The 16,797-nt window shown below is 46.5% G+C and overlaps 1 protein-coding gene across 1 annotated transcript in view; it reads left to right on the forward strand.

Annotated features, from left to right (window-relative positions):
* Positions 1-12,235: 12,235 nt before the first annotated feature.
* Positions 12,236-16,797, forward strand: part of ACVR2B (activin A receptor type 2B) — a 97,895-nt gene continuing 93,333 nt past the window's right edge. Inside the window, exon 1 of the mRNA XM_080610657.1 lies at positions 12,236-12,951. Coding sequence (XP_080466783.1) covers positions 12,900-12,951 — 52 coding nt within the window. The 5' untranslated portion in view covers positions 12,236-12,899. The remainder of the gene's footprint in view (positions 12,952-16,797) is intronic.

The following is a 16,797-nucleotide window of genomic DNA, read 5'->3' on the forward strand; positions in this document are numbered from 1 at the left end:
ACAAGAATGATCAAGAGCATGAAATAAACATGCTCTTATTCCAAATTGGGATGAAAGCTCAAAATCGCAGCCCCAGAATCCAGTCCCAGCAATGACAAAACCACACATGGTCCCATCCAGTTTCACATCTGGAAAAAATAGTCAAACACCTCCTAACATTTTTGGCTGCTGTTTCTGGCTGATAGAAGATGAACCTGCCCCCAAAGCAGCCCTGCATCCCTAGGGATCCTGTGCAGGTACTCGATGGGGTGTTGTGCTTCCTTAGGGTGGCTACGTGGGGATAAAGTCAAAAGATGACCTTAGCTGTGGCTGGGCAAATAAGGTGGTGGATATTTCATATCGAGAGTTTCCTTTTAAATTACTTTAAAGAGCTGTGGCTACTTGAAAGGCAGATTTGCATCTGCCCATGGCAATTCATTCCTACGGTGTCCCCAGGCCCCAGGCATAATGTATTGCATGATTTGGGGCACCGACTGCTTTCTTACATGCATCCTCCGTGACTCTTCAGGAAGGATGCCAACTATTGAGACAATTATTTCGTTACCCATGCTATATTCAGAAATGCAGTGCAATCTCATGTTCTTAGTCTGTTGCTTCAGACACAGCCGGTGGGACTGGCTCTGCATGGACATGTTGAGCTCAATTCAGAGCAAACTCTGTGCTGCAGCTAATTAGAAGGTGCTTCTAGTAGGTGAGATACTGGAGAAGAGCTTTAGCCACAGCAAACCATGATCTCCAGCCAGATTCAAATCCACACCCCCCAGCAACTCAAGTGTGCTTCCTACTCTGCACAGACCACATTTATTAATACTTGTGTGCCTTCAGTTTTTTCAACCTTCATTTCCCTTTACATAGTTTTATTTTTCCCAGTCAATAAGAATGATTTTATTCTTCTTAATTAGATATTTTTTTAGGTTTCTCATAGTAATTAATGTACTTTTCTTCAGCAGTATAACCTATTACAGTAGTTAGAATATTAAATCATAACTGCTGCTAGTTATAAGGGACCAAGAAACATAGGTTTTTCCATAGCCACTTTGTCTTCATCTTTTGAATTAGTCTGCAGCCTGCTTTACATTTTTGGGCAAGTAATAAGATTTGTTGATTTGAATGAAGAACGATATAAAAATAAATTGCATTGTACTTTTAATTACATAGACTTAATTTTTGTGGTGACACTCCAGGCTCTCATATAATGTTGTTTAATGTTTATGTCTCCTTATTGATTTGATAATTTAAATACAAAATGTCATTTAATTTACATATTTCTACACTCATTGTTGGGGTGCTGTGCTCCTTAAGGAATCAGGGGAATTCTGTCTTTTCTCCCATCTGTTTCATGCATGTGCAGGCATGTATGTCCCATATTTCCTTTTCCTTTTCTTAGGCACCTAATCCTAGCTACACAGATATTTTTCTTCTCCACTGCTGTGAGACCATGATCCTCCCTGTGCTCGACATTTTGAACCCAGGGGTTTGGTGTGATACGGGCTGCTGCTCCAGGGAGCCCTTTTCCTGGGACTCCTTGAAGGTGGTTAAAGATAGTGGTGGGTAACTCAAGAACTACCACTGGACATGTTAGCTTTGGTGTGCTCTTTCTTCACTTGGGAAGTCAAACACACTCACAGCACAGAGTGGTTTGAGTCCACCCACCCTCTGTAGAGGACATAGAAGCAGATCTTGCAAAAGTCCACAGAAACCATAGGATGAGCCCAGTTAGATCTCCTTTGTTTTAAGGTGAGGATGATGTCCTTACTGCTCTCCAGATGCCATTCAGAAATAGCTATGAAAATACAACCAAACAACAACAAAACTTCAAACCTTTCTTCCTCCATCAAAATCAACGTTTATGACCATCCTCTTCCACTCACCTCAGCTCTATCGGAGTGAAGCCATGGGCATGGCACCATTCCACCTGAGGCAGTCTTAGCCATCTTTGTGGACTGGTTTTGAGGTGTTTGTCTTTTAGTTTTAGAGCTCCAGGCATATTTCAGAGTTTCTAGAAGTTAAGCAAAATTAAACTTTTCTTTCAAAAATCCATCACCATCAAACTGTTTTCCCCTCCTCTTCATTAATGATTTACTTTCTGTGGAATAAATGCACCAACTGAGGACAGAATCATTATTAAAATCTCAGTTAACAACACAATATTACTTTGGTCCTTTCATTTCCTCCACTATTATAAAATTCAAGATTCATTTCATCTATTAATATTAGCAATCTATTTTTTTTTAATTTTAAGCAGGCACAAATTAAAGGGGGAATGATATTATGGAAGCAGCACTAGAACTTATTCCTTTTTCTCTAAAATCTATTTTTTCCCTTCCATCAGTTCTTTCTTTGCATCTAATACTGACTTCTTTTTTATTGATATTCCCAGTGACTTCATTTGATACCTGCCATTATACCCATGGAAGTCAATTGGAAGAGGCCAATTAGACCTCCTTGGAAGGCAATTAAAATTATGGGTCAATGAAGAGCTGAAGACTGGCACACGGGTTTGGGAGCAAGAGAGCTGGGTTCTGGTCCTAGCCCTGCCACAAAATTGCTCTGTGACCCTGTGCAAGTCATTTTATTTCTCTGTACTGCAGTTTCCATGTGTTTAAAGTAGGAACAAGAGTGTTTGCTGCTCATTATTCAAGTCTCCTAGCAAATAAAACGTGATGTGTAAGAGCTAACTGAGCAAGAAGGCACAGATACTTCTCTGAAGAAATCTATGTCTACAGCAGCAGACAATGAGGACAGGGCAGAACAGGGATGCACTCTGTTTTCTGAGAACTCACAAATTGCTCCTGTTCACTTTATAACAGATCACTGTTGGTGGGTTCTAATGAAGTTTCCTTTGTGCCTCTCTAACACTAAACATAACTGAGATTTCCCTGCATCATTTTACATGGAAAAGTTCATGAGCAGCACTTTTTGTCAAAGAAAGACCAGACTTTTAATGCTCTAGAGTAACCGCCTTCTACGGTTACAGCAAATTTATTTCTTAGCTTGTTCCGGCACCCCTACAATCCTAGGAGCTAAATATGCATGTGACTGCTCTGGCAATCCACTTGATTGCAAACAGGCGATTGCTATTGTAGCAGGTCTTCCCAAACGCTGAAGCACTGAATTGCAATGATTTCAGTGGCAACTGGAGGAAGTAGTTTGATAAAGCCTTCTAAGAGGCTCCCAGTACAATCAATAATACCCCAGCCATCCCTGCAAGATCTTTGTCTAACACCTTCCCGCACTGACAATTCCACAACAGCCTGTGGGAATACCCCTGTGCTGAACTATCCATAGCACTGTAAAGTTTTCCTGATCTTTTACCTACATCTTTTCTGCTGGAGCTAAAGGCCGTTACTTGCCCTGCTTGCAGAAGGTACAAGGACACACCGTGCTACTCCTCTTTGCTTCAGAATTGCACGTATTTGGCAACTTGCTTTGCCTCAGCTTGGTCCCCTCTTTAGACCACACACTTCTCTCTTTCTCAGCCTTTCTTCAAGGGCAGGTTTTCTACAACTCAAATCATTCTTTCTGCACCTCTTTGGGCTTTTTCCCTGCTGACCCATATCTTTCCTGAAGTGTGGAAATTGTTCTTGAGCCAAGACGCCACCATTGCCAAGCTTAATGGAAAGATTGTCCCGTGCCTTCTGCAGCATGCCCCTCTGAATAGGCATCCCGGGAGGACTACTGGGTTTTTGCAGGACTGGATTTCTGCTGTACTCCCAAGCATCACAGCCCTGAATCTTTTTTCCGCATGGCAGCAGCCTGGCCAGTTGCTCCTCATCTTGTATTTGAGAAATTGATTTTAACTCCCCTGCCAGGGAGTGAAACATTTTAATTACTTCTATGTATAAAGCCTGCTGTTCCCATTCTGATCAGGACTTATCTCTTAAGTAAAGCAAACCCTACCAGAGATTCTGCAGAAGGTTGAGCTGAAACCCAGGCCACAAGAATACCCCCAACCAGTACTTCTGCCACAAGGGTCCTGCGCCCCTTTCATCCTTGTCCTATGCCACCCTTGTTTTAAAGAAAATCTCCCTCCATTATTATTATTTTCAAATCTGGTGTAGCCACTTGCAATCATTTAAACTATTGTAGGTGAATAATTAAGGGTCTGTGTACCACCCCACAGCATCAACAGGCCACAAAAAATGGGATTAAAAATGAGATTGGTTGCTTGATGGATTATTGATAATTTTCCTGCTGCCTGTTCCTGCTTCTCAACCCAAATGAGTGGCATTTGGTGGCAAAAATAAAGGACAAGATCAGTGGCTTTTGAGAGCAAGAGAGTGTTGAATGGATAAGTGGCCAGGAAATGCAGTGTAGTCTTCCTGCAAAGGACCTAATCCCAATTTAGGGGTCACCAAGATACCTATAAATAGATAAAAACTTGAGGCTGACTACCAAAATATCTCTGTCTCGTTCTGCCCATGCCAGGAACCCACAATACCCTGGCATCACAGCCTGCAGGGCTGGCTGCTCTCACTTGTGCACACATTTATCACTGATAATATGTCAAAATGTCCAACAGTTGAATGCTGGGGAGCGCTGGGAAGGAAAGCACAAGCGTGACTGAGTGCAGCAAGATTTTACCTGCATCTGTATTGGCAATATGTCACTCCTGCTTCTCTACAAAATTGATGAACCAGTGGCTGGATTCTTAACAGAATAGTTTCTATATTTTGTACTTTTTATGACATGCAGTATGTTCTATGCTATGAAGCTAAGGAAACAGCCTTAGAAAGGGTATTAGGGCAGCTGGGCAATAAGCAGTTTATAGAAGGTAAAAAGGTAATACCAAGGTGGAAGCCCATGAAAGCCAGAAATTGCTTGGATGAGTCTGTCAGGGAGCCCTTCATGATCCCAAAGACTTGAAGTGTAACTGGAGGGCTGAACCTAGAGACGTCCCTCAGAAGTGAGGAGCGCATGCTAGAGATGGTAGCATGGGAAATCTAGGACTTCAGCAAGTGAATCTAGCCCCTGAGATACGGCTAAGCAACCCAAGGGATTGAGCGAGGGTCACGCTGTGCAGCCAGAAACATGAGGAAGAGACAAATGAATTGGCCTGTTGGTAGGCTGAAGAGAGACAATCTTCTAAAGGGAAAAAGCTGGAGCACAGAGAAAAGGAGCAATCCCTCCCCAACATGCTCAGCAAGGACCAAAACACAGCACGTCAGGCTGAGGTTATGCAGGAGGGAAGATACTCTGCAGGCAAAGCTCATGATGCCTTAAGAGCCTGGAGCACTGTGCAGTGCCCAGCACTTCAGGAAGAGCTAGGTTGAATAGGTGCTGCCAAAGAGAGGAGGATAGGCTGGATGGCACCTGAATATCCCCACTTGCACACTGCCAGCTGCCACAGCGTGGGAAGAGTTTCATCCAGGCTATTTACACAAGCATTTCCCTTGACGAGCAGCAAGGACAGACACTTTCTGATGTAAAAAACAAACTCTGGTCCCAGTAAAGATGAAAGGAAAACCACCTTGCTAGTGATGTCCAGTTCATTACTCAATACCATGTAACGCAATAATGTTCCACTTTAAAGCTTAGTGCATCTGCCTTGCTCTGTTTATACTGTGGTCTTGAGTGTTTACCACCTCTTGCTAAAGGCAGTAGAGTATTTGCCACAAAAGCTTAATTATTTGCCTTCTCTGAGAGGGTACTTTTTGTGATTAAAGCCTTCCTGAGAGCAGTGCAGGAAGCACTTGGCCTCACTGGGCATTCTTACACCCTAACCACTGAAATCTGGGACAAAGGCCAATAATCTGGGTTAAACTCTAAAAATACACCGAACACTCCAGGACATATTTTATTAGCCCTTCCATACATGTCTTGAGCGTGTCGGCAGGCAGGAGGCCACAGGTAAGAGTAGTGGAAGTAAAGCCTGCAGCGTGGTCCAGCTGACTGCAGGAGGGACACAGACGCTTTTCTTAGGCAAAGCCATTTCAAAGAGGGGCACAGCACCTCCATATGAACCTTCCCATTGTTAAAGCTTAATTGCAACCAGTTTAAAACCCCCAAGTCTAGGTTTTTAAACAGAATACTGGAATTTGAAAGATGTTCTTCTGCCCATGGAACACCTGGGGAGGGAGAAATGTGAAGGAGCTGGAGAGATGCCAAGCCTCTGCTCTAGGCTGCTGTAGCCACCATATGCACTTTAAAACACCTGCATTGCATTTTCAGGTAAAACACCAACAGCTGAAGACAATGTGGGTAAAAACCTACTGGACTGTTTTGCAGATGATGGTAACTTAAATGGTAACTAAGGGCAGTAACTGAACATGCTGCTCTCACTCTGCAGATTCAAGGGTTCTGTCATATTCCCAGGCTCTTTTTTTAGGTGTGGCAAAACCCCATGGGGTATGCTGGCAGCGACCCAAAAGAGTGCAGTACTTAAGGCTGCCCTAGCCTGGTCCAAACACACTGCAGCACAGAGGTTTAACACCTTGTCCTTCCCCTGCCACCCGCAGCTGGTATCAGCAATGTTGGCTGTTGTGCACAGAAAAGTGGAACACCCAGGGTGACTTAGCAGCTCCTGAGCCCCAAGGTTCCAGCACTGTGCACTGGCTAGCCTTACACCAAGGATGGGAAGAGTTTCTCTTGCCTTTCTGCTTGTCCATCTCATGTACAGGCTCTGAAGGTAACTTCTATGCAAGCAAAATGATCAGATGATGTGACCCGCATTTATTTACCTCCAGCTTTTGAAGGAAGGACAGAGTGCTTTATGGGCACAGAGCAAGACATTAATAGGTTGCCATTACCGGAGGCTGTCAAAGTCACTAGAATTGGCACCAAGAAGTGATTCCAGTGTTACTACCCCCAATTCTGGAGCACATTTTCCTGACAGGCACCCAGGCAGTCTTAACATTTCAAACAGAAGGGATTTTGCTGCTGTGGCTCTTGGTAATCTGTTTGATTGGTTGGTAAAAACATCTTCTACTGAATTTAAGATGCACTGACTTCAACTCCCTCCAACACACACTCTTAGAAGTTAGAGAGGTATTTATTTCTTTTAATGAGCTAAGCATCACCAGTGCTGTATTTGCATTTTACAGGGAAACTGAGGCAGAGATCTTGAAAGCAGGACATTAGAATGAATGTCTGAAGTTTGGTACCGTAGTCCACTTACATAAACATCATGCTTTTTGTGACTCCTGGCCACTGGCTTTTGCAACAGCCAAAGCTTTTGTACCTGAGGTTCAGAGAAGGCTCTTTGTGACCTGCGAGAGCAGCACAGCCTTATGTTTCAGGGGAATTTGAATACTGGCTTCGCATAGTGCTGAAGAGCACAAGACAAAGCCAGAGGTCACAGTAACCTTAGGTACAGTGAATCTCAATGAAGAAAATACCTGAAATGAACCTTGAACATCAGGCAGACCTTTGACGATATGTCCTGGGTTAAAAAAAGATAGAAAATGCAGTCCTTTACCAATTAAGCATACACCGTCATTGCAGAATTAGTCATATGATGTCCGTAATCCTCCTTGTCTGAGCAGAGAAGTCTCCAACTCAAGTGTGGGCGTGCTTTGGTACCAGTCGAGCTGGCGGGACTTGCGGTATGCATTAGAGCTTGGATTCCCTTTTTCAGGGGCGGTAACATGCTAACAGTACAGCTACCATCCGGTGCCAACCACCCTCCAGAGCCTTCTCACAATTAAGTTCCCTGCCCAATAGGCCAGACTTGTTCTCCTGGCTTTAAGGGGAAATGATGATACGGCCACTCTGCTGGTTACAGTGGTAAAAATAATGAGCTATGTCCCAGAAGTCCTAACAAAATCCACGGATGAGTAAAGTGGCACTAAAGATGGAACCTGAAGAAAGCTTTGGTACACGGCCCTGACACCGTCTGACATGTGCCAGTTGCTGGTATTTACACTTTGATCAAAATACAACTAAGAACCATAGGAAGAATTCACATTCTGGAGGATGGCAGAACTGCTGGTTTATGGGCATCTTGGTAGCAGATCCCTTTACTTGGTATATTCCCCTTTAATCTGTCAACATCGGATGCCTTGCTCTTTAGTCTAGAGCTAAGAAAAGCAATCAAAAAATATAGTTTAGGGCCCATTCTGTCTGTCGTATCACTTGCTATTTTTAACGGCTGCACTGAAGTCAGACCGCAAAGGGCAAATTCGTCAACGTGGGTGGGCTTTTTTAGTGCAAAAACCAAGGGCTCATACAGACAGTAGCAAAGACCATCTGCATCCATGTCTGTAAGTTCAGGCTCTAATTTAAACCTGCTTCAAATATAGAAATTCCAGCAAAGTTAATTGTAGCTGCATTATGGAGAGGTGACAGCAGCGATTCCTTAGAAAGCTGGGGAAGGTTTAAATCAGCCTCAGGTCTGTTCCCGTTAAGGGTCAGGCAAAGCCACCAGAAGCAGAGTCAGGCTAATGCTGGGTATAAATCCTAGAGGGAAATCCCGCAGGTGAGACGCTGACCACACAGCAATGGAAAGTAAGGATAAAGTTCTCTAGCAAAACCACCTTTCCTCCACATGTTGAGAACTGTGCAACATGGCCCTGCCATATTAACTGGTCTGTGCTTTTAAAAGCTTCCTAATTCTGCTCACAACCGGGAACTTAGTTTACTGTTATATTAGGAAACTCCTTCATAGTGTGGGTTGCTTATTACTGAGAAGCACTTAATTACAATAAAATGTGTAAAGTGACAATTTATTTACTAAAGGTTATGAATATAAATTGTTTTCTCTTACCCATGCATTTTGAAATGGGAATGTAGAAGCTGGGATCCCAGGAGGTTCTTTAGGCTGGGTGATTTCCTACAAGCAGCTTTAGGAACTGATATGCAAACTGCAGCCTGTGAACCAGTCTGGCGTCTCGGGGCCACAAGCACACGTCTCACCTGTTGCACTTACTGCAATTTTGGTTAAGACAACTGGAAACGGGTCCCTTTGGTTGCATCAAAGCTCTGTAACCTGCAACAAACCAACGTCAATCTGAAAAATAAATCCCCGTTACTGAATACTTGAAGAGATACAGGAAGCATTTGGTCCCCTTCCCTATTTCCCATGTTTCATAACACCTCCGTCAGTATAAATTTCCATTCCCTGAAGAAATTACATTTCACAAGAGCTACAATAGGATTTTAAGATAAACGACATGCGAGCATTGCAGTTTTGTACAGGCTTAAGTGATCCAAGTATCTTTATCATGTGCCAGGTATCAAAATACATGAATCTGACTTGTTACAACAGTCACACGAGAAAGATGGAGTACCATATGAGGCTGCGAAGCACAAAGCCATCATAGCTAAAATTTATTTTAGCATGTGAGGGTTTTTAACTGGTAAGTATAATAATTTAAAAATGGTCCCAGCTGTGCAGCTCTAATGGTAACTGGGAACAGAAAAAAAGCTCTTGAAAACACCGGTTGTGAGGGTGCTTCTTGCAAGCACTGCCTGCTCTTAACACTTGCTACCTTCATTCATCGCTACTCCGAAATTCTTGGAGGCTGACGAAGTTTTTAAGTGTCCTCTTGCTAAGGCTGTAACATTATCTGCGGTGACAATACTCACTCCTGGGCTTTTTATGTTGCAAGTAGAGAAAACATTTTAGCTTTTCAGCAGGGTAAACATCTCCCTGTGAAACAATGTACACAACATGGGCTGCAATTTAATAAATGAGAAATCAGGGTATCATTTATCCCTGGGCAAAAACTGCCCTGGGTCCAGCGCTCTGTCAGTTTGCTCTTCACAGCATCGCCGTGAAGCAGCACCCTGTCCAACAGCAAAGGGCCACGTCTTATTGGGTGGCTTCAGGACAGCACTCTGGACCCTCAAAAGCAACGACAGCTGCATGATAAACGTGCTCCCAAATCTCTGCCTATAAAGCACAAATTCAGGTACTGTGGAACAGGACTTTTCATAGCACAGAGATTAAAAATAGAAGCAGCGCTGGCCACGGAGCATTTAAGTTTGGGCAGGGACACAGTGCAACTGATCACTGTGTTAGCCACGCTGCCTGTTCCCCAGGGCTAGTATTTTCTTGGTATGAACTAAATGTCTCATTTTAGCTAACTGTGGGGATGCCAGTACAGTGAAACACTGGGTCTTTTTATTGCCCCACACATTTCTCCATACGTCAGCCATGTGGTAGTTCTACTAACTTATTTGTTGAATGAAATACACAGAAATGACCCATTATTTGCTTTTGAATGAAATAAGCAACCTTACAGGAAATACTGACCCATTACTTGTCTCTTCTCTTGAGGATCCCAATGCATTCCAAGCAGCTGCAGCCCATGGCAAATGCATTCCTTCTCATTTAACCATTTTCCATTCCCTTTTGCTTTCTGCGTGCCCTTGTCAGTGATTTGTCCCACGAGTGTCTGGTGACAAAAATCAGTCCTCGCTGTACCCAGATTAAAAAGCAAACAATCCTACTTGTGGGTGCTTGTTTATGAATAAGTAGGGGTCATCCCTGACCAATCCCTCTGCCAGACATGTCTCCTTCTTATTTTCCATCCTCAGTTTGACTAACTGGGTAACATTACCCACCTTGCTTTTCCCGTGCCACAGACCTGCCCAGCACTAGCTCTTTGTGAGCTTGGTTTTGCTGCTTTTTACTCCAAAAATTATTTTCTTGAACATTTTTTGCAGCTTTACCAATTGCACTGCTCAGTGGTGCATGCTTTAGCTGTAACTTTTCCCCCCAAGAGTATCGTGTTTGAAGTCACAACCGCTATACTCCTGCCAATGCACTCCTCTTTACTTACAGTGAACATATGAATGAGGTATGATACCATGAATGATACTATTAATCAGTTTATTGCAACTGCACCTAGGAATCTCATTCACAGTTAAGACGTTGTTACGCAAGCGCTGTAAAGAAAGACTCCAGCTTCCAAGACGCTACAAGCCCTTACAAAGGATTTCTGAAGTTTCCTGCAAACTTCTTACTGCAAAAATAAATCTACTTACTTCTTCTTGAAACAAAACACTTCTCAAACTTTGAAAAGGAATGATTCATTTTTACTCTTCTCTCCCTCCAGAGGAAGAAGTAAATGATTCTAGAAACATTTTCAACCTTACTCCCCATATGACAAACCAGAGGGAGGTGACCTGAGATTCACCACTGTGTGCGGGAGCTGCACGCCTGTGCTGCAGCCCTTTTCCCAGTGAGTCAGTGACATCGCAGACTCCAAGCCTTGGGAATGACCCAACTCCAGCATCTTTCGTTCCTCTTCCTTCCCCTTGTGGTGCTCCCTAATACCATATTATTTAGTTATAATTAAAACATATTGCAGAGAGAGTTCAATTCCTGTAATCCCCGCAATAAAGAAAACCTTATTAACCCTGAAGCAGCCTGGGAATTGATTCTGCTGAGGTGGCCCTTCTGCCCTGGCACTCCTGGACACTGTCCCTGAGCCATCGCTACTGCAAGATCTGGGGGTCAAGAGACTTTTTTGGGTGCGGGGGGCTCCGGGGTAGAGAAAACACATTCTCACCAACCTGGAAGAGAAGGATTATTTATTCCATAAAGACAGGGTATATTCCCACCCCCGGGGGGGTCCTCCTCTCTCCTCTGGGAAGGCGGCGGGCACGAGGGGGGGAAGCTTCACCCCTCAACCCCATCCTCTCCATTTCCCTCCTGCCTGCACCCAGCTCCCCCCAACCCTCCCGGCCTCTCCGCGGGGGGCGGTGCTCTGCGGGGCGCGGCCGTGACGGGCAGCGCTTCTCCCCACTCAGCGGCCGCGGAGCCCCCGCGCCGCTCCGCCCCGCTCCAGCCTCTTTGTATCAAACATCCGGGTTTCCCCGCTGGCTCCGCTTTGGCTTCTCCCTTTTTTTAGAAGCCATTTTGGAACCGGTTCAGCTTTTTTTTTTTTTTTTTTTTTAATTATTAAAAAACCCCTCCAACAACAACAACAAAACACAACAAACCTCCCATTTCCCCCCAGCTGCTTCTTCTTTTCCTTCCTTTCCTTTTATCCCCCCCCCTTTACATGGCAACTCCCGGCCCAGCCCCGCGCCCGCCACCCCGTCGCTCCGCTCTCCGCGCAGCCCGCGATGCCGCGGCCCGCCGCCACCGCCCCCACCCCTCCCCATCACCACCACCACCACCACCACGCTGCCGGCGCTGCGCGGCTCCTCCGCGGGCTCTTGCCTGCCGCTCCGCGCCCGCGCTGGACGCGGGTCCGGTCACCTGTCAAAGTCCCGCCGCTGCCGCTTGCCGCCCCGCTTGCTGCCGGCGCCGGGAGCGCGTGTGCGTTGCGCGGGGAAGCGGAGCGGGCGCGTGTGTGTGCGCGTGTTGTGAGCGCGCGCGCGCGGAGATCGCGCGCGCCTTTGCACGGGGCGCTGCGCGTGCATTGCACGGGGGGCTGCGCGTGCACCGCCACGGGGACGGAGAGAGGCAGGGGGTGTGCGCGCGTGTGCGCTCGCCCGTAGTGCTGGGGGAGCCGGAGGGGCTGGGCCGGGAGGAGGAGGAAGAGGAGGAGGAGGAGGAGAAGAAGAAGGGGGTGAGGGGAGGCGAGGGGGGGAGTCAGTGTGTGGTGCACGCCGAGCTCTCAGCACAAAAGCCCAGGGAAAGAAACTCTTGGAAAGCTCGGAGGGAAAGCCGGGGCCAGGCAGGAGCAGGTCGAACCGTCCGGGGCTGTTCCTCTCCACTGGATACATTTTGCAACTGCGAAGGAATTAAATCCGATTTTTTTTTTTTCTCTCTCTCCCTCCCCCCCCGTCCCTCCCCCCTCCCCCAGGATTTTTGCTTCTTTTTTCTTTTCTTTTCTTTTTTTTTTCTTTTTTTTCTTTCTTTTTTAAGCGCGAGAGAGCGCGGGCAGAGCCTCGCGTCTCCCCCCTTCTTTCACTCTCTCGATCTTCGTATTTTTATTTTTGCTTCCCTTGGGGATAGAGCGGCACACGAGGAGGAGGAAAAAAAAAAAAAAAAGTAAAGGAATATGATTGCTTCGTGGCTGACTTTCGCCTTGCTTTGTGGAACTTTCTGTGCAGGTAAGTGCATTTCGGTGTGTTTACCTCCCGCTCGGGCTTACGGTCGCCTCTCCAAATGCAGAATTGAATGGGCCGTGCAATTATTTGCAGCCACCCTCCGACACAGAGCAGAGCAACCAGCGAGCCTGCGAACCGGGGAATAGCCCCACCGCTGTCGTCTGCTTCATTTGCTTTATTATTATTGGGGGGGTTGTTTGGTTTTCTTTCTTTCTTTTTGCTTTTCACCCCCTCACTCCCCCCCTCCGTTTTCTCCCTGCTCGCAGGACGAGCCTTCCCGTGCTGCTGCTTTTTGTTCCCTTCAGGCAGCCTGTGGGAATTAATGGCAATGTAAACACGGCGCGATATCGAGGAAACTTTACAAAAACGGGCATTTACTTCTGGGCGGGTGCTGCCGGAGTGGGGCTGGGGGGGGAGCCGGAGAGGTTGCGGGGGTCGTATGTGTGTGTATGTGTGGGGTATAGAAGTTGGGAGCAGCGGAAGGAGACCTGGGGGTTGCTCCGAAATGGTGTGGGGCCGCTCAGGTAGTAGCCATGTGTGCGCTCGCTTCTGCCGGGCTGCGGGTGTGTAACTCAAGGGAGGTGGAGAGAAGTCCCCCCGTGGTCCTCGGAGGACACCCCCGCCCGGCTCCCTCACAGCCCCCCAGGCTATCGCGGTCCCGCCGGGGTTTGCCTGTTAGCGCGAAACGAGCCGTTTGGGGCTGGCTGGCGCTGGGGGGAGCTGGGAGAAAGTTGGGATAAAGGGGGTGTGCGGGGCGGGAAGGGGGTGCCTGGGGGAGCATCCCCCGGGAGGGGGCTTTTGTGACGGGGTTGTGTTTGTTTAGTGTTTTTGCATCCCATTTATTTTGTGGAACTGGATTGGCCTCCAAACTTAGGCTCCAACCTGCGGGGTGCGCGTTTTGCTGGGGGGCGCGGGGTGGAAGTTAGCCGAAAGCCCGCGCACTGCCAGGGGAGCTATGGGAGCCCCAGGCAGCGCTCCGGGGTGGGTTCTCCATGGGGTGCCCCATCCCGCAGCCCTTGCCGGGGGGGGGGAGGGAGGGAGAGGTCAGAACCCCTGTTTCCCTCCCCAGCACTGAAAACGCGGGCACGCTTGAAATCCCTGCGCTCCCCACTTTCCTTCCTTATTTTTATTTTTGTAATTATTATTTTTTCCTCTATTCCTTTTTATTGTTGATGCACATTCCCCAGGACAAACCGCGGCGGCAGCAATTTTGCCCTCCCCGCGTCCCCCCCTTGCTGGTCACCCACGACCCCTTGACACCCCCCTCCGGGGTTGAGCCCCCCTCCCCGGCTCTCCGCAGTGACTTGTTTCGGTACCTCCATTTCACAGCCCGGGGCGAGGGGGTGGTGGTTGGATTTGTGGGGTGGAGGGGGGCTGTTTGTGGCCAGGGAGGGGTGCTGCTTGTGACCAAGGGTTTCTCGGGGGCAGGGTGTGGGAGGCGGCGATGCTGCAGCCGTGCCCTTTCGCTGCTCCGCGATGGGCAGCCGGGGAGTTCCCGGCGGCTTTGCCATCGCGGCTTCATTGTATTGCAGAGTGGGTGGGAGTGGGAGGGGTTCCCCGCGTGTCCGTGTCCCCCGGCCCAGGGAAGGGGCTTCCCGGGGGGGGCGGTGGCAGGGCTGGCCCCAGGGCGCTCCTGCAGCCGGGCTTCCTTTGTTCCGACTGCCCATTAAATATGCACTGCCACCGCCTGCCTTTGGCATTATAAACACTGCCATCGCTTAATTATTTTTTAAGTCACACCAAAAGTGTGAGGCGGGGAGGGGAAGGCAATGGAAAGGGAGCGGGCAATAAAAATAAATTAAAAAAAAATTAATTTGATGGTGAGCAAAGCCAGCTTGGGCTTTTTTATCTGATCGCTGGGACACTTGTACGTAGCTTTGTTTCCGTGTGTTGGAAAGGGGGTTGTGCGGGCTTGTATTTACATAGCAGTGCTGAGGGAGAGCAGGTATTTTGGAAGAAGCAGGCGGGGTGTGTGTGTGCGTGTGTGCCATCAGTATTCGTGGTGCTCGCCGTTGCTATCATCACAACAGCTCTCTTGGCTGGAAAATTCTATTATGTGCATAAAGGAGATTTATGGTCAATGTATTTTCTTTCCATATATCTTGGAATCCTTTTATCTCGGGTGATTCAATAGAAGAGATGGCTTCCGGGTTGGGTTTTTTTGTTTTGTTTTGTTATTTTGTTTTTGTTTTGGGTGTGGGGTTGGGTTTTTGTTTGGTCTGGTTTTGTTTTTTAACCCGATCCTATGGCTGTGTACATATAGTGGTAGAAATGGAAGTTGGAGGAGAAAAAGCTATTGCGTTAAAAAAATTAACCCTGAAAGCTTCTTAAATGTATCATGTTACGAAAAGGATAATGTGATAGGGCATAACTATGCTGACTTTTTCTCCCCCCATGAAAACCGAATAAAGAAACCCTAGAAAATGAATATAATTCTGTTTATTTGGAAAGGTCCCCTGGAATCGTTAAGTCAGTGCATTAGCAATTCTGTAAATCCCTCACTGTCTTTTAAAGCCTTTATTTAAGAGTATTTATCAACGTGATCTTCATTGTCCAGTTTTTCCTAAAGCTCTTCAGTCAGGGGAAAAAAATAAACAACCTCAGATACCCACAGTTGCAATGTGTTGCTGGGATTCGTAGCACCCGGCTTTGCTTGGAGTATGTCTTTTGTGTGTGTGTGTACATGTTAGGACTCCGAGAAAGTGGTGGGCTTTTCGAAAATCGCTTGACCTCCATTGTTGATGCTTCTCTCATCGCTACCTTGGTTGGCTGTAACAAAGCAAGCACGGGCTGCTGTTCTTTGCAGGAAAAAAAAAAACAAAACAAAAAGAAAGAAAGAAATCTGTTATGCTTAATTTTTGGAATACTGAGGATTCATTGAGGAAAACATTATGTTCATTTTTAGCCCTTTGTTTGCAAATTTTTCTGCAGCCCAAATGTTCAGAAATCATGTTTTAATCTATGAGCTTTAGAAAATACAGAAGGTGTAAAAGCATTTGTCTTGCAGAATGCATTGCTAACACGTTTTCCCGAGCCTCTGCATTACTTTTATTTTGGTGCAAGTTTAAGTAATGCCATGCAGCAATGAACTGTGCTGCAAATGGATCTGGTCTCCTCTTTCGCTGTCTTGTATTTATCCTCTTGTGCTTGAGAAGGGGAATAAAACTGGCTTCATTAGCTTGCTAATTAAACACAATGAAGTGCATGGCCCAAGGTTAATGGCAATGGCCTTTAAAAACACAGAACTCTTGAACAGGTGTTTGAGAGATATATTTTTTTAATCTGTCATCAAATCTAGATAATTATACCACTGAGATAACCATTGTCACAGTTCTGTGGAGAAGAAAATGCTATGTTAGAGATGCGAGTGTGCAGTGTATTATTTTTAGTGGCTTTATTTATAAACACCTCTCTAGGTCCTGCCCAGCCTGTGGTTTAACTTCCCTTTCCCCCCTCCCTCCCTTCACCATTTCAAAGCATCATCTGCATGTTCCCTTTGGTATAGGCTTTTGTGGATCAGGCAGGGTTAAAAATTCAGTATCCCTGAATAGGAGTGAGAATCTCTGTCAGCCCGGGTAGTTAGCTGAAGTATTTACACACTGAAATTTCTGCCATTTCTTGTGGTTTTGAGCAGCCCATCCAGGCTCTAATGCTCCTGCTGGTTTGATGAGATAGTAAGAAACAGGCAATTAAAGTGGAGGTCTCTTACTCCCTGCATTTGAGCTGTCACCAGCCTCCTGTCCACTCTGGTCTCCATCAGCTAAAACACGCTTGTCAGGTTTTTTTGTGCTTTACGTGACACAACAGTTGTAGACCTCCCCTGCTGCCACTGAATAGATGGTAGAGAAG

Source organism: Psittacula echo, assembly GCF_963264785.1.
Source record: "Psittacula echo genome assembly, chromosome: 2".
NCBI lineage: Eukaryota > Metazoa > Chordata > Aves > Psittaciformes > Psittacidae > Psittacula > Psittacula echo.